This window comes from Monodon monoceros, unplaced genomic scaffold, assembly GCF_005190385.1.
Source record: "Monodon monoceros isolate NGI ecotype Baffin Bay Population unplaced genomic scaffold, NGI_Narwhal_1 Super_Scaffold_12, whole genome shotgun sequence".
NCBI lineage: Eukaryota > Metazoa > Chordata > Mammalia > Artiodactyla > Monodontidae > Monodon > Monodon monoceros.
In genome coordinates this window covers 158,093,669-158,111,071 of record NW_021703768.1, presented here as the reverse complement: position 1 = coordinate 158,111,071, position 17,403 = coordinate 158,093,669, and the positions used below count along the sequence as shown (strand labels likewise).

At 53.8% G+C, this 17,403-nt stretch overlaps 1 protein-coding gene across 1 annotated transcript; it reads left to right on the top strand.

The window, feature by feature from the left end:
- On the top strand, positions 1-16,437 carry GNA15 (G protein subunit alpha 15). Its single transcript, XM_029215570.1, has 7 exons — positions 1-527; positions 7,900-8,084; positions 9,695-9,849; positions 10,471-10,599; positions 12,960-13,089; positions 14,311-14,464; positions 15,455-16,437. Exons 1-7 carry the CDS (start codon positions 383-385, stop codon positions 15,679-15,681), a joined length of 1,125 nt encoding a protein of 374 aa, XP_029071403.1. The 5' UTR covers positions 1-382; the 3' UTR covers positions 15,682-16,437.
- The last annotated feature ends 966 nt before the right edge of the window (positions 16,438-17,403 follow it).

Here is a 17,403-nt window from a genome sequence, read left to right as displayed (position 1 = left end):
AGGCCCAGCGCAGACCCAGACTGCAGACGCCGGGCCTTTCCTCCCCGCCCCGCCCTCCCCCGGGGCGCCCACCTCACCTCTCGCTCTACTGCCGTCAACCTGTCGGGCCGGGCCGGGCAGGTCTGGGGGTGGGCGGGGAGCCCTAAGCCGGCATCTCCTCTCCTTCTCCACCCCTGACCCGCCGCGCAGGCCTCGCCGAGCTGGGCCGCCGGGTGCCCAAGGCCGGGAAGCCGGGGGTCCCACGGGGGGCGACCCCCACGACGAGGGAGACTCTTGCCGCCGGCTGTCAGAAGCCCACCCCGGAGCGGCCGGCCGGGGTGCCTCCCGGGGGGAGGGGGCGGGGGCGGGGGCGATGCCGCCTGGTGCCCGCTGAGGCCCCACCATGGCCCGCTCGCTGACCTGGCGCTGCTGCGCCTGGTGCCTGACCGAGGACGAGAAGTCGGCGGCCCGGATCGACCAGGAAATCAACAAGATCCTCCTGGAGCAGAAGAAGCGGGACCGAGGGGAGCTGAAGCTGCTGCTGTTGGGTGAGTCCGCGGCCACCCCGGGCGGGACAGCCTGGGAGCCCACTTTCAGGATGAGTCGACTGAGGCCCGGTTCCTAGTCCCAAGGGGTGAGCTGTGGGCCCGTCCCGCGGTCCGGCCATCTCCTGGGCATCTGCAGGAGCAGAGGCGGTTTGGGCCGGCGGCCTGGCTTCTGTCGGGCAGGCCCGGCCTGCCCCACCGGTTCCGCGTCATAGGAAGGGAATGAGCCGCACAGCCCGAGGAGCTCCAGCCTCGCCCTCCGAGACCCTCCCGTCCCTCTGGAGCGCTGGGTCTGTTCTGGTGGTTTATCAGCACGAGTCGTGTGGGCAGAGAGAGCATTGCCACGTGCCTCTGATTGATTGATTGACTGGTCGGTTCATTCATTCAAGACGTACTGCGTAATTCGTGGGGGCACAGCGGAGGAGATGGAGTGTGTCCCTGCCTCTGGGGACCTCAGCTTCCGGTGGGGGAGACAGATGTTAAGTCCCCAAACTAATAAGCAGGTAAAATAATTTCCGGCAGCACGAAGAACAGGAGGAAAATAGAACAGGGTGAGGGAGTGGGGGTGACTTGGGTGTGGTGGATTGGAAGCCTCTGAGACCTAATGTCTTCTTGTCCACGTGTGTCCACTCCCCCAGCCACCTTGCCCTGTGTATGACCCTGCTGGCCTAAGCCCAGGGATGCCAGTCTTGGAGGGTCTCCTGGGACTGCCTGAGCCCTGAGCGAGGGCCGGGGAAGTGTTCCAAAGTCCCATCTGCCTGTCCTGGGGCAAAGAGCCTGGTCATCTGGATGGCCGTCCTCTCTCTTCTCTTGCTCAGTGGCAAGCGGCAGCCCTGAGGGGTGGAGAGAGAGGAGAGGGTGGGGGCATGGGACCCCAGTGAAGCTGTCTGAGCCTGGAAGGTTTTAATTAAGAATTTAATTTCATAGCTATCTCTATTCATTTTCTGTAATAGCTAGGCTAGTATATATATGTTATTTACTAGTTTTTAATAAATAGGGCTATTCCTTCTCGAGTGAGCTTTGGTTATTGGTATCTTCCAAAGAATTTGTCCATTTCTTCAAGGTTGTCAAATGTATAGGCATAAGGTTGTTTATAACATTCCCTTGTCATCCTTTCATGTCTGTGGGATTTGTAGTGATGTCTCCTTTTTCATTCTTTGTCTTTGCTCCATTTTTCTTGACCTGTTGGGCTAGGGGTTTGGCAGTGTTAGTGATACTTCCTTGCACATCTCAGGTTTTCTTTAACCACACCTCAGGACCCTTGCACTTGCCATTCTCCCTGCCAAGGGCTCTCAGCATCCCCCAAGCCTTTGCATGGCTGGTGCTCTCACTCCTTTCACTCAAGGCAGGTCTCAGCTCAAGTGTCACTTCCTCAGAGAAGTCTTCCCTGATTTCCCGGGCTTCAAAGTCAGCCCCATCTTTCTTTCTCACCTGATTTTTCTTCATACCACTCACTCGCTGACGCTCTCTCAGGTGTTTTCTTGTTTCCTTGTTTATTGTCTGTCTCTCCAGTTACACAGCAAGCAACACAGAGGTGAGGACCATGTCCATCTTATTCACTCCTGTGTCCCCAGCATCTATTTCAGGAGTACGGTGACCTGACGTAGAGCAGATACCCGATGCATGATTTATAAATGAGTGAATGAATGAATGAATGAATCCTGTTTCAGGGATGATTTTCCCCAGAGCTCTACCATATCTTCCTGGAGCTGGGAAAGTCCCTTGCCCCACTGACCACTGCACAGCCAGTCCCAAATCAGGAAGCCACTTCTGCTGGTAGGGGTGGGAGAGGGGAGAGGGGAGGTTGTCCACATGCCCAAGCACAGATGGTGGCCCTATGGACAGCCCGCTGGACTGTGGTTTCAACACCCCTATCCAAGCCCTGAGAGCTGCTTCCACACCTGCCCTCCTTAAAAACAGGAATTGAATCCAAAAGTTTTTTTGTTTTTTTGTTTTTTCTGGGAGGTGGCTGACCCTTTGGAGGAAGAAGGCCAAGGGGCTGGGGGGTCTGTCCCTGACAGGAAGTGGTCACCACGTTGAGGAGGGGGAAGACTCAGAATAAGGCAATTAAAGGAGCCAGCTCTGTCCATACTATGTGAGGTAGGAACCACTTCAGACGGGGAAACCGAGGCCCAGAGAGGTGAAGCGACCTGCCCAAGGTCACACAACCAGGATCGGAACCTAGAATTCTGGTTCCACAGTCCACACGCTTGACTGCCCTGTGAACGTGCCTCTACAGAAGCCCAATGACAGATGGGGAAACTGAGGCCCAGGGCGGCGGCAGGATGGGTCTGGGGTCTGCAGCCAGTTTTGAGGCAGAGCTGGGCAAAGAAGATGAGCTGTCTGCTCTCAGGCAGCTCCCTGTGTCCCAGTGGCCCAGTTTCCTAGGGGAGGATGGCAGGGCTGGGACTGCCATCACCCATGGAAGGAGCTGCACAGCGTCTCGCGATGCCTGGGGCTTGGCACGGCTCCTGGCCTCTGCGAGTTTCTACTTCCTCACCCATTCCCAGAAAGAAGCAATCACTTCCCGTCTGGCTGCGAGGACGCGCCAGGTGGCAACAGCTCTCCCCGCAGCTCCCAGTCCCATTTGGGGGGCTTGCTGAACCACATCAGGAGAGGGAGCAGAGAGACTCCTGATTCCTCAGTGGCTCCAGGACAGTCACAGCTGCAAAGGTGGAATTTTTCAGACTTCAGGTTGTGAGCCACTTGTGAGTCACAAAACCCAAGCTGTGGGTGGCAACCAGGATATTTTTTTTCTTTAATGAAACAGAAGAGGAAAAAAAAAAAAAAAGAAATCGGTGCATCTCAACAAAATTAACCGTTGCGGACTTCCCTGGTGGTGCAGTGGTTAAGTATCCTCCTGCCAATGCAGGGGACACAGGTTTGAGCCCTGGTCCAGGAAGATCCCACATGCCATGGAGCAACTAAGCCCGTGCGCCACAACTACTGAGCCCACGTGCCACAACTACTGAGCCTGCGCTCTAGAGCCTGCAAGCCACAACTCCTGAGCTCATGTGCCACAACTACTGAAGCCAGCGTGCCCAGAGCCTATGCTCTGCAACAAGAGAAGCCACCGCGATGAGAAGCCCGCGCACCGCAATGAAGAGTAGCCCCCGCTCGCTGCAACTAGAGAAAGCCTGCACGCGGCAACGAAGACCCAACGCACCCAAAAATTAATAAATAAATAAAAATTAAGTTTCTTGGTGCGATCTTTCTTTGTTCTCCACACTTTTGGGGGCAACCCAGAGGAAGGTCAAAGGGTGCAGCCCCCTGCCGTAGGTCTCACCGCCGTCTTGGCAGCACCCAGAGGAGCCGACGAGCTTCCGAGCGTCCGTAGAAACATCACATGAACTGATACTTTGATGAAGGTGAAGGATCCACAAGGGCTTGTGTTTACTCCTCTGCTTTTCCAGTAGCTGTGTGACCCTGGGAAAGTCACTTCACCTCTCTGAGCCCCCACGTCTCCACTGCAAATGGGAAAACAGTGGGAATCTTAGTGACGATAATTCAGGCAGTGCCTGGGGAACTTCCCGGAATGATTATTAAAAAGCCCGTAAGCTCTGGACTCAGAACCGGGTTTGAGTCCCAGTTTGGCCACCCACCAGCTGCATGACCCAACCGATCTGGGACTCAGTTGCCCCACGTGAAATGTGGAGCCAAGAGCCATTCCTCTTGTGGGCTCGGGCAAGCTGGTGCGTGTGGACCCCCCGTCACCCTAGGAGGACAGCGGGGCTTACGGTACCTCTTCCACCTCCAAATAGCAGAAACTCCGGACACCAGCCCGTCTCCCAGGTTTCCCAGTGGGACGCGAGGCTGTGGGTTTATCTCACTGCCTGTGGTAGTCAGAGGTTCTACTGCAGGAATATTTATTGAGTTTGATGTATCCCCGTCCTGAAATCCAAGGAATCTGAGACACATGTGGCTTCTTACTGAAGCATTTCAGATTGTGGAACTGTGGGGCGTTTTTTGTTTGTTGTTGGTTTGTTTGCAGGAAACTTTTTATTTTGGAATCATTTTCGAAGGACAGAAATGTGGCAAAGATAGTCCGGAGAGTTCCCGTCTCCTCCTAAACAGCTTCCTCTCGTGGTGACATCTTACATAAGTGCCGTGTGCTCATCACAGCTGAGATATTAATGTGGGAACAGTACCATTACATTTCTGTTAACTAAACTCCAGATTTAGATTTCACTGGTTTTTCCACCACGGCCCCTTTTCTGTTTCAGACTCCAATGCAGCATCTCACATGGCATTTGAGGGTTTTTTTTAATTATAATAAGTTTATTTATTTTATTTTTGGCTGTGTTGGGTCTTCGTTGCTGCATGCAGGCTTTCTCTAGTTGTGGCAAGCGGGGGCTACTCTTCATTGAGGTGCACGGGCTTCTCATTGCGGTGGCTTCTCTTGTTGCAGAGCACGGGCTCTAGGCGCATGGGCTTCAGTAGTTGTGGCACGCAGGCTCAGTAGTTGTGGTGCATGGGCTTAGTTGCTCCACGGCATGTGGGATCTTCCCGGACCCGGGCTCGAACCCATGTCCCATACATTGGCAGGTGGATTCTTAACCACTGCACCACCAGGGAAGCCCTTGAGGGTTTTTTTTCCCCTTTCTTAACTTTTCATTTTGAAATACTTTCAGAGTTATAAAAAAGTTGCACCGGATTCTTCTGCAAATGTTAACATTTTATCACATGCCCTTTATCCCATCCCACCCTGCTCTCTCTCTCTCTCTCTCTCTCTCTCTCTATATATATATATATGTATACACACACATTATATATAAGTATATGTGTATATACTTATAATTTACATAATGCATAGCTATAGTTTATTTGTTATACATTTATATATTATATTTAATACATACGTATTCATTTTTATCAGAACCGTTTGCGAGTAAAGTTGCAGCCCTGACACCTTTTCCCCCCCAGGTACTTCAGTGGGTTTACGTCCCACTAAAAAGCAAAGACCCCCCCCCAGGGCAATGGTGAGCAGGCGATGCGCGTGATGCAATCCCGTCACCATCACGACCCGAATCCCGTCACCATCACGTCCCGCTGGCATTCCCAGTTTCTCCATGAATGTCCTTTAGGGCCATAGAAAAGTGACTCTTTTCCTTGGATCTCGAGTGCAGCGGTGTCGCTGGGTCCTGCCCTCGCTGCCTTCAGAATTGCTGGGAGTGGGAGGGGACGAGAGCCCCCCAGGGGCGGTACAACAGAGTTCTACCCCGTCCTCTGCTGCTTCCTACACTCCCCGCCTCCTCCCTGCTGTGTTTCCTCTGCTCCTCGTTCCTCTTTCTGGCTCCAGCCAGGGCACCCCTTCCCTTTTTGCTGCTGGTCCCAGTTCCTCCTGCACGAGTCCCCTTCCCCACCCCTGGAGGGACCCCCACACCAGTGTCCCCCAGGAGCCGGCAGGGTGACAAGGTGTTGGAGGTAGTTCCCGACCCCACACCTCCCGCCTGGCTATCATGCCCATTTCACAGACGAGAAAACAGAGGCTCAGACAGGGAGATATCAGGGCTCAGACAGCAGGGAGCCAGGCCTTGCTCTTTGAGCTTCCAAAGGTTCTAGTGTTACTATCCCAGACCCAAGACCGGCTTTTTGACGTGAGACCCTGCACTCAGAAGGGCCCTGTGGTTTCATCCAGCACTTGGCCCTGGAGATTCTGTAGGTGAGCCTGCAAGGACCCCCTCCCCACTCTGGTCCATCAGCAAGGTCGTGTGTATTCTGTCTCCCAAATATCTTGTGCATATGTCCTCTTCTCTCTAGCTCCACGTGGCCACCTGGGTCCAGCCTGGACCAGAACAGTCCCATCTGGCTGGGTTCACCCCTCCCCAACCTGCCCTCCCCTCAGTAGTCAGGGGCCACCTGTGAGCCCCTGGGTCAGGCCCCACCCCTCCTCTACCCACAGCCCACAAGGCCCTGCATGACCTGCCCTGTCCCCTCCCTGCCCTCCCCCTCCCTCTCTCCCCCTTGATCACTCTGCCCCAGACACACAGGCCTCCTGGCTGTTCCTCCAACATGCCAGGCATGGTCCTGTCCCAGGACCTTTGCATGTGCTGTGCCTGCTGTTGGGAATGCTATTCCCCCTTCTCTTCTAATGAATTCTGTCATCTGCCAGGTCTCAGATGAGATGTCACCTCCTCAGTGAAGCCCTCCTAGATTACCCAGCCTAACTCAAAGCCCCCTTCTCCTTAGAACCCCTTCCACAATCATAATTTCACCTCCTCCCTCTCTCCCCCTCGCTCACTCAGCTCAAAGCACACAGGCCTCCTCGCTATTCCTCCAACACACCAGGCCTGGTCCTGCCCCAGGGCCTTTGCACGTGCTGTGTCCACTGCCTGGTGCTCCCTCCTCCAGATCTTGGCACGAGAGCAACCTTCCCAGCCTTCAGATCTCAACGCCAATGTCACCTCCACTGAGAAGCCTTCTGTGACACTTAGCTGTAGTAGTCACTTAATCACTCTTTATCTATTTATCTTATTGTATTTCCTTCACGAAACTTTCTCTTCCTGAAATTATTATAGCGAATAATAATAATAGTAATTATAATCATGGTAAAGACTACTATTGCTAATAATAGTGGACAGGAATGTAGCTCTTACTATGTCAAAGCACACTCTAGGCCAGGGGTCCACAGACTTTTTCTGTAAAGGGCCAGATGGTAAATCTTTTCAGCTTTGCAAGCCAGAGGGTCTCTGACTACTCAATACTGCAGCTGTCCCGAGAAACCAACCCTAGATAATTTGTATACAACAAGGAACGGCCATGTGCCAATAAAACTTTATTGACCAACCCTGAAACCTGAATTTCATGTCATTTTCAGGTGTCACCAAAAAGGAATCTTTGGATTCCTTTCAGCCATTAAAAAATGCAAAAACTGTAACCATTACAAAAATGTAAAAACTGTAAGGGTGAAAAGAATTAGAAATATAAAAACCATGCAAACTGTAAAAATTTGCTGGCCATGCAAAAACAGGCAGCTGTCAGGAATTCCTTGGTGGTCCAGTGGTAGGACTCAGCGCTTTCACTGCAGGGGACCCCGGTTCCATCCCGGGTCGGGGAACTTAGATCCCACAAGCCGCGTGGTGTGACAAAAAAACAAAAACAAAAACACAAAACAAAACAAAACCCCAAAATTAAAAATAAAAACAGCAGCCGGCAGGCCGTGGTTTGCTGCCCCTCCTGGGACAAACTTTTAATGAACTAGTTTACCCCTCACGTCCACCCAGCAAACCACGTTTCACAGGTGGGGAAACCGAGACATAGAGCCATGAAGCTGCTTGCCCAGGATCACAGAGCGGGGATTTGAACCCTAGTGGCGGGAGGTGGCGGGTGGTGGGAGCCCCGGAGGGCTGAGCTGACCGCAGAGTCATCTCCCCAGGCCCTGGCGAGAGCGGGAAGAGCACGTTCATCAAGCAGATGCGCATCATCCACGGGGCGGGCTACTCGGAGGAGGAACGCAAGAGCTTCCGGAGCCTGGTCTACCAGAACATCTTCGTGTCCATGCAGACCATGATTGAGGCTATGGAACGGCTGCAGATCCCCTTCAGCTGGCCCGAGAGCAAGGTGAGCATCCCGGGTCTCACCGCATGGGCGCCACACTGGGAGGGGTTTCCTTAGGACTTCAGGGTGGGACTGTGTCCCTTCAGATCGCCTAAGTCCTTGTTGAGAACCACCTCCTCCAAGGTTTCCTGGGATCCTGTTCTGCATTCCAGGCAGCTCAGCACCAGCAGGTCCCCCCACCGACTTCGCAGGTTCCCCGTGGACCCCCAGGGCTCAGCCATCTCTCCCTTGGACCCCATGATGCCTGGTAGGAGTCCTGAGTCAGTAGGCGTTTTGTTCTAGAAATATTAGTACGGTGGACTGGTTCCTGAGCCCTGCCCTACCATGCTGGGGGGAGGGGTGCTATGCAGACTGTGCGTCACATCACCCTTCTCTTTAAAATTTTTATTTTATGGTGTGAAGAGCACTCAACATGAGATGTATTCTCTTAGCAAATTTTAAGCACACGATGCAGTATCAGTAACTGCAGACACAATGTCATCAGGGAGAGTTCTAGAATGTATTCCGCTTGCCTAAGGGAAACTTTATTCATAGCAACCCCAGCTCCCTTCCCCTAGCCCATTCTACTCTCTGTGTCCATGAACTTGCCTCTTCCAGATGCCTCATATAAGTGGGATCGTGCAGGATCTGTCCTTCTGTGACTGTGTTATTTCACTTAATATGGTGTCTTCAAGGTTCATCCACATTGTCCCCTGTTGCAGAATTTCCTTCTTTTTAAAGGCTGAATAGTATTCGAGATATATCTATCTTTATCCATTCAACCATCGATGGACATTTAGGTTCTTTCCACATCTTGGCTGCTGTAAATAACACTGCAGTGAACCTGGGTGTACAGATATCTTTTCAAGGTCCCAGTTTCAATTCTTTTGGATAAATACCCAGGAGTGGAATTGCTGAATCATAGAGTAGCTCTATTTTTAAAAATTATTTATTTATTTGCCATGTCACATGGCTTGTGAGATCTTAGTTCCCCGACCAGAGATGGAACCCGGACCCTCAGCAGTGAAAGCGTGGAGTCCTAACCACTGGACCGCCAGGGAATTCCCAGTGGCTCTATTTTTAATTTTGATGGGAACCTCCATACTGTTTTCCACAATGGCTGTACCAGATTGCATCGCCCCAGCAGTGCATGAGGGTTCCAACCCCCAAGACCTCAGGACTGGTTCTTTCTGAGGCCTCTCTCCTTGGCTCGTAGATGGCTGTCTTCTCCCTGTGTCCTCACGTGGTCATCCTTCTGTGTGTGTCTGTGTCCCAATCTCCTCTTCTTACAAGGACACCAGTCACATTGGATTAGCGCCACCCTCATGACCTCATTGTGACTTCATTACCTCTGTAAAGACCCTATCTTCAGACATGAACAACAAGAGTGCCTGCTTCCGGTGCAAAGAAAGGAGAACAGATAGAGAAGAGGTTACTGCCCCAGGCAGGGTCACCCAGAACTGGCGCTCCCTGCACGCAAGCAAGCCCCTGCTGGCCCCTCGCGCCGCTGTGCGCTCTGCCTGTGCCCACCCTTGGTGGACGGACGCCGGCACGAAAGGGGGTGGAGACGTCAGGAGGGCAACCCGCCCCGCCCGGCTGCTCTGACCCGCCCCTGTCCGCCTGTCCCTCCCCAGCACCGGGCCAACCTGATCATGAGCCAGGACCCCTACAGGGTGACCACCTTCGAGAAGCACTACGCCGTGGCCATGCAGTGGCTGTGGAGGGACTCCGGCATCCGCGCCTGCTACGAGCGCCGGCGCGATTTCCACCTGCTCGACTCGGCAGTGTAGTGAGTCTGGGGTCCGCGGGGACGGGCGCGGGGTCGGGGTGCCGAGCGCGAGGCGGTGCCAAGGCGGAGCCAGAGGAGACCCAGTCCCAGGGATCGGAGCCGGCAGAGGGGCCTCAGGCTGGCCAGCTCCCACTGCTGGGAATGCTGTGGGTGGTCTTGCCCCGGGGTGAGGCCGTCCCTGGGGAGCCGCTGCTCCCCAGGTGGCACAGCTCCTGGGGTGCACTGTTCATGGGGTGACATCATTCCTGGGGTGACACCATTTCTGGGGTGACGCTGTTCATCATCATGCAGTGAAGCTGTCCTGGGTACGACGCTGGGTGTCTAGTGCTCCAAGCTATCACTGTTCTTGGGGCAGTGACACACCTGGGGTGACAGTTTTCCCAGGGTGACTCCCGCGCCAGTGAGACAGTCCTTGGGGTCACGCTGCTGAGGGTGAAGCTGCTTCTCCCGATGCTCCCATGGCCTTGGGCTGTGCTCCTGAGCCACCTGGGACCCCAGAGATCCTGGCCCTGCCCTGGGGGCTCTCTTTCCCCCAGCAAGGTCCTCACCAGGCCCTGGGTGGTGGGCCTGAGAAGCAAAGGGAGGTTTCAAGGCCAAGACTCAGGGCTTCTGGCTCTACAGCTACCTGTCAAATCTGGACCGCATCATGGAGGAGGGCTACATCCCTACCTCGCAGGACGTGCTCCGCAGCCGCATGCCCACCACCGGCATCAACGAGTACTGCTTCTCCGTGCAGAAAACCAACCTGCGGTGAGCGCATAGCCTGGTGGGTGGAGAAGGCTCCTGTTGGAGGGGCAAAGGAACTGGGGCACTGAGGGATGAGTAGGAGTTGCCTAGTCCCAGCCCCCAAAGGGGCTGCCAGGCTGAAGGAGGCAAGGCTGGACACAGACACCTCCAGCCCCTCCATGGAATCAGGACTGGGACCTGGGGGAGCCAAAACTGAGCCCCCAGAGCTCTGGGAGGGTACGTCTTCCTGGAGGAGGGGACATTGTTATTAGGGCATTGAAGAATGAATAGGAGTTCACTGGAGCTAGGAGGTGATGGGAAGGAAGAGACAGAGAGTGTGCAGTCAGGGCTAGACCAGAGGGATTGATTTGGGGCTGGGGAAGCTCACCCTTTGAGCTTCCCCAGCCCCAAATGAGGGTTGAAGCTGGAGGTCAGGAGACCCAGGAGAAGGCAGGAGCCATGGTTCAGGTAGAAAGAGTTGGGAAGTGCCCGGGAAGTGGCCTTGGGGATGGAAATGAGGGGACAGTGCGAGAATGCTTTCTGATGTAGAATGGGCAGGACTAGATGAGCATGGGATTTAGGGCAGAGAGTCAAAAGTGACTCCCTATGGGTTTCCCATCAAGGTGACAGAGTAGATGGTGGAGCCACAGTGGTGGTGGCAGGATAGGAGGTGTTACAATAGGTGATGAACTCATTTGGGGCAGGTTGGGTCTGAGGGGTCTGGGGCATCTGGGAGGTGGCTGGGCGCACACAGGCCTGAGCTGGAAGCCAGAGGTGTGGGTGGCCAGTGCAGCAAAGGATGGTCCATGCAGAGTCATGGTCAGTGTCAAAGGCCAAGGAGAGGTCAGGAAGAATGCAGTGAGAGAAGCGACTTCTGGGAGTGGCCTTTAGAGAATCTTCAGTGACCTTAGGCAGGGACCTGTGGAGGGTGCAGGGTGATGCTTGAGACCCTTCAGTGTCCAACCCACCCATGTTGATCCCTTGTTTCCCTGAACACCCCCCCCCCCGGCCCCATGTTTTTCTGGCCTCTGCAATAGTCCTTAGCAGGAAGGTTCATAATTTATCTGTTTGCATTGGGTCTCCTCCACTAGATGGAGAGACCCTCAAAGTTAGGGGCTGAGTTTGCTTCACTGGTGATGATCAGCTGAAGGTCAGAGTGGAAGTTTGGAAATGTGAGTGGATGGTTGGAAAGATGGATGGATGGATGGGTGGGTGGATGCATGGATGGATGCATGGATGGGTAGGTGGGTGGATAGATGGATCAATGGATGGGTATATGGGTGGGTGGGTGTATGTATGTATGAATGGATAAATGGATAGATAGATAGACAGATGGATGGATTGATGGGTGGGTATGTGGACGCATGGACAAATAGATGGGTGGGTGGGTGATTGGTTGGATGGATGAATAGATGGATGGATGAGTTGGTAAAAGTTTAGGAGTAAAAGTAGTGGTTGGGGAAGTTCAGAAGTAAGGCTGGGCTGAGGAGGGGAATTATCAGATGGGGAAACGTGAGTCCGTTCTTAGGCCAAAGGTGAGGGCTCAGAGGAAACTGAGACTCCGAGCTGGGAGGCTGGCAAGTAGCATACCCCACACCTATCTCAGCCATCGGAGCCCCAGTCTCAACCGCTGCATCACACACCCCGCTCTGGATACGGGGTTTGAGGGAATCTGCGGATCATGAGAGAGGCTGGTTTCAGGAATCAGGAGCTGCAGACATCAGCCTGGATTTTCCTCCGGTACAGCAGGGCAAGTCCCTTCTTGCTCTGAGGCTTCTGGCATTTCCTTCCAGCTGCCTGAGTAATGGTCCCATCCCTGGGGAAGTGACACAGGGCTTGTTATCAGTAACCCACGTTTCTTAGAAGAGAGAACAGAAAGGCAGGAGGGCCCAGGCTTTTGCTGTGGTGTGGGGGGGGGGGGGGGTGGAGGCGAACCCTTTCCCTGGGCCACACACAGAGGGGATGGCGTTTGCCCATCTGTGTGGCCACTGGACACTCCCACGGTCAGCTAGAACACAGCTGATGGGAAACTGAGTTCTGGAGACGATCTGCAATTTCCCTCTTGTCACCCAGCCAGAACCAGGGCAGAGTGAGGGCAACCAGCTGTCTTCTACCATGGGGTAGAAATCAGGCAGCCCAGTGTAGTAGAAGCTCTAGAAAGTGCCCTCTCTCCCTATGCCTCAGTTTCCTCATCCATAAAATGGGCATAATAGCGATACTTGCTCCATGGGGTGAAATGCTGTAACACACAAGGTGGCTGGCATCTATTCTTGTTGCTATTAATATTGCTCATGGCATGTCCCAGCCATGACTGGGGTCTGGGACGCCTCGTCATGGGGCTCCCGATTAGGCCTGAACTCTGAAAGGAAGTTGTTCCCGGTAAGGATCGTGGACGTCGGGGGCCAAAAGTCAGAACGCAAGAAGTGGATCCACTGCTTCGAGAATGTGATTGCCCTCATCTACCTGGCCTCGCTGAGCGAATACGACCAGTGTCTGGAGGAAAACAACCAAGAGGTGAGGGGCCACGATGGATGCAGGGGCACCATTTCCCCTGCTTTTCTTACCCCCATCTTGGCCTGGGGACCCACAGCTGAGCAGGCACTCTTGAGTGGGTCTTTGTGTGTCTGGCGTGGCTTTGAGCTTCACCGTCCACTCTTTTGTGGTCAGACCATTGAACCCCAACACACAGATCTACAAGCATTTGTGAGGCCAGGACCCTGACACACACACACACACACACACACACACACACACAGAGTCGGACACTCAAGCCTCAAGGCACACACACACCCCTGCACCCCCTGAAGCACAATGTAAGCTATCCTGGGAATGCGGGTCATGGGGACAATGTCCTGCTTTTACTCAGAATTCTTCTCCTTTTCGTGAACTCTTCTCCTAATTAACCCCCGGCGTGAAGGTCGGACACATTATCATCTCTGACATGTGCACTTTTCAGGGTTAAAGTTTCCTATAGACAGTTTCGGGATCCAAGGATCAGATGTTATAATTTCGACTTTCAAACTGAATCAGATAGAATCAATTTGAGGTCATTCTGACACAGATCTTGCTCCAGTCCAGCCACACGAGATGTCCTAGTTTGCTAGGGCTGCTGTGATGAAGTACCACAAACTGGGAGGTGGTGGGCATGGGGGTGGGGGAGAGCTGAAACAACAGAAGTGTATCGTCTCATAGTCCTGGAGGCCAGAAATCTGTGGTCAGGGTGTCAGTGGGGCTGGTTCCCTGTGAAGGAGAATCTGTTCCAGGCTCTCCCAGCTTCTGGTGGCCACTGGCGATCTTTGGCATCCCTTGGCTTATAGAAAGAGCACCCCATTTTACCTCCATCTTCACGTGGCCATCTCCTTGTGTCCTAAGTCCCCTTTTTATAAGGATACCAGACATTGGACTTAGGGCCCACCCTACTCCAGTGTGACCGATTTTTAACTAATTACATCTTCAAAGATCCTATTTCCAAATAAGGTCTCATTCTGAAGTTCCAGGTGGATATGAATTTTGGGGGTGGGGGGGGACACTACCCAAACCAGTACAGGCACAAAACCATCTCGGGCATACATAGGCAGCTGGCCACACCACCCTCAGACCCAGCTGGGTGGGAATTGGGGAGCCTCAAGCTGCTGGATGGGGGGCCGACAGCCCCATCTCTACGTGGGGAGAGGGCTCCTGTTTGGGCCCAGCTGGCCGTCTGGATCAATGACCTGCTTGTGCCCCCCAACCCAGAACCGAATGAAGGAGAGCCTGGCCCTGTTTGGCACCATCCTGGAACTGCCCTGGTTCAAAAGTACTTCCGTCATCCTCTTCCTCAACAAAACCGACATCCTGGAAGAGAAGATCCCCACCTCCCACCTGGCTACCTACTTCCCCAGTTTCCGGGGTGAGTGGTTCTAGAACTTTCTATCCCTTCACTTCCCAAAAGCAGCTCCCAAGAGAGATGCTGGTCCAGGTCCTACCCCAGCCTAGAGCCAGTGGGGTTTCGAATGCAATGGGACAGGCCTGAGTTCCAGACCCATCTTTGTCCTCTGCCCAAGATCTCTGAGTCTCAGCTTCCCCCTCTGTAGAATGGGGATAAACTAACAGAAGCCTTCATACTGGATGCTGAAAACAGCAGAAATTTTTCCCCTCACAGTTCAGTAGGCCAGAAGTCTGAAATCAAGTTGTCAGCAGGGTTGGTTTCTTCTGGAGGCTCCAGGGGAGAATCTGTTCCAGGCCTCTCTCCTAGCTTCTGGTGGTCACCTGCAATCCTTGGCATTCCTTGACTTGTAGATGCATGTCTCTAATCTCTGCCTCTGTCACCACATGACTTTGTCTCTGGTTGTCTCTTGTCTTTTTATAATGACACCAGTCATTCATTCATATATATATATATGAATATATATATTAATATTCATATATATATATGAATGTGAGATGGTGGTGGGGGGAATCGCATGTGTGCCTCACCAGGATGGCCATCCTTCCCCCCCTCTCTCTCGGCCTCGGTTTCCCCATTTGCACCTCCCCAGGATGTCTTTCTCTGCAGTTCCAGGCTCCCATCCCCCCAGCTCCAAGCCCAGCCAAGAGAGAGGGTCTCTTTTTAACACAGTTCAGCCCAAAGTCCCAGAGACCAGTGTCATTGGTCCATTCCAGATCACGTGACCTACATGAACACATACCTGATGCTCTTATTGGCTTGGCCTGAGTCAAGTGACCAGCTAGAAAGGCAAAAGATGGCGGTGGCAGGCAGGAACTTTGGTGGGTGGTCCCTGCAGCCCTGTTGCTGCCCATATCGGGGACAGGGTCTCCAGAGCCCACCTTGGTCCCAGGAGGGAGAGGCTCCCACCTGCCCCATGAGCCGTGTGCCCTGACTGCCCACCCCTGTCCCCAGGCCCAAAGCAGGACACGGAGGCAGCCAAGAAGTTCATCCTGGACATGTACATTGGCATGTACACCAGCTGCGTGGACGGCGCAGATGGGAGCAGGAAGGGCTCGCGCTCCCGCCGCCTCTTCAGCCACTACACGTGTGCTACGGACACACAGAACATCCGCAAGGTCTTCAAGGACGTGCGGGACTCAGTCCTGGCCCGCTACCTGGACGAGATCAACCTGCTGTGACCTAGGCCCAACGCTCCAGACTCAGACCCGCGCGTGGCAGGCGGGACCTGAGGGCGGTGGGGGCGGTGGGGGCGGGGTGGGCCAGCGCTCAGCGAACCCAGGTGCCCCTTGTCGCTCCAGCCCCAGGCCCAGGTGGCAGAAGGGCCACGAGTGAGCCGGGGTGGAAGGCCGATCGGCGCCTCCTCCTTTCTCCGCCCCTCAGCAGGACAGCCTCTGTGTCTTCCTTTCCTCGACTCACTGTATCTCCTTGGAGAGGGAGCACAATGGCCTTTTAGGAGGCCGGGGTGCAGGAAAAGGTGAAGAGAGCAGGGGATCTAGGACTTGGGTGGATGGGGTCCTCTCAGGACCCCCACCTCCAGGTATGTCCCGCCTTGGGCAGGGGTCTGGGACCCTTTTGGGGGTGATGCACCAGCCCCGGGACAGGGGAGTGGTCCTTCATGCCGAGGGACGCGGACTCTGGCGCCCCCTAGCGGAAAGGAGCCGCATCCCAGCCTGAGGTCTGCGTAGCTCAGGGACTTGCGTTTTCTTACGAGAAAGACGCCCAGAAAACGCCGCCGTATCAGAGCCTCGTGGTTCGAAGAGTGTTCTGCCCCAGTTTTCAGATGAAGGAAACCGAGGTCTACAGGCATCCCCCGCCCCCCTTCCTTACCAGGCTGGGGGCCGGGCGTGCTGCATCTTACAACCTTCTGTATTTATTACCTCACCTTCTGCGGGGCCCCTTGAAGGGTGGACATTAAAGAAATGACATTCTGGAGACCTTTGATTTCTTAGGGGCGTCCTGTTTAACAACCAACCCCCTGCCCCGCGCGGTCCCATCTCAGGTCGTCTGTCCCGGGCAGGGTAGCAAGGAAGGAAGAAGTTCTACTTGTGCACCCACTTGTGTAGGGCATGGTACACAGAGCTGTGTGGGACTGTGTGCACTTTGAGCCAGGAAGTGGAGTTCAGCCTCTCTCCCTGGCCCCGGGGCCATTTGAGCTGACCTTCTGTTGCTACTCACCCAAAATTCCAGCAGCAGCCACCGCCTATCCCTGATGGAGATGATGCTGCTTCCACTTACTCCAGATCCTGGTCTCCCACCATCCTCAGGGCAGGCCCATGTAGCACGAACCCCATCACCCCCATTTTACAGATAGGAAAACCGAGGCACAGAGAAACTGAATAATTTGACTAAGGCTAAACACCTGGGTGGTGGCCAAGCCAAGATTCTATTATTCATTCAAGAGGTTTTTTGTTCTGTTTTACTTTTTAAAAAATAAACTTTAATTTTTAGAATAGTCTTAGGTTTATAGAAAAATTGCAAATACAGAGGGTTGCCTTATGAAACCACACCTGATTTCCCGTATTATTAATATATTAATATGGTACTTATTTTTTTCCATTAATGAACCAATATTGACCCATTATTAACTGAAGTCCAACAAATTTCCTTTTTTCCCCTAATGTTCTTTTTCTGTCCTGGGACCCCACCCAGGTTCCCACACGATGTTTCATCATCACGTCTCCTTAGGCTCTTCTGGGCTGTGATGGTTTCTCAGACTTTCTTCGTTTTTGATGACCTTAACAGTTTTGAGGAGTGCTGAACAGCTTTTACTTTCCCAGGGCTGCTGTAACGAAGTACCACAGACAGAGGGGCTTAAAACCACACAAATGTATTCTCTCACAGTTCTGGAGGCAAAGTCTGAGAGTAAAGCGTCAGCAGGGCCGTGCTCCCTCCAGAGGCTC

Excerpts from the sequence above, each read along its gene's own strand:
- GNA15 (XM_029215570.1), top strand. The coding sequence starts at position 383 with ATGGCCCGCTCGCTGACCTGGCGCTGCTGCGCCTGGTGCCTGACCGAG. Across the intron at positions 10,600-12,959 it reads GTGCAGAAAACCAACCTGCG|GATCGTGGACGTCGGGGGCC; the intron begins GTGAGCGCATAG and ends GTTCCCGGTAAG. Across the intron at positions 14,465-15,454 it reads CTACTTCCCCAGTTTCCGGG|GCCCAAAGCAGGACACGGAG; the intron begins GTGAGTGGTTCT and ends CCCTGTCCCCAG.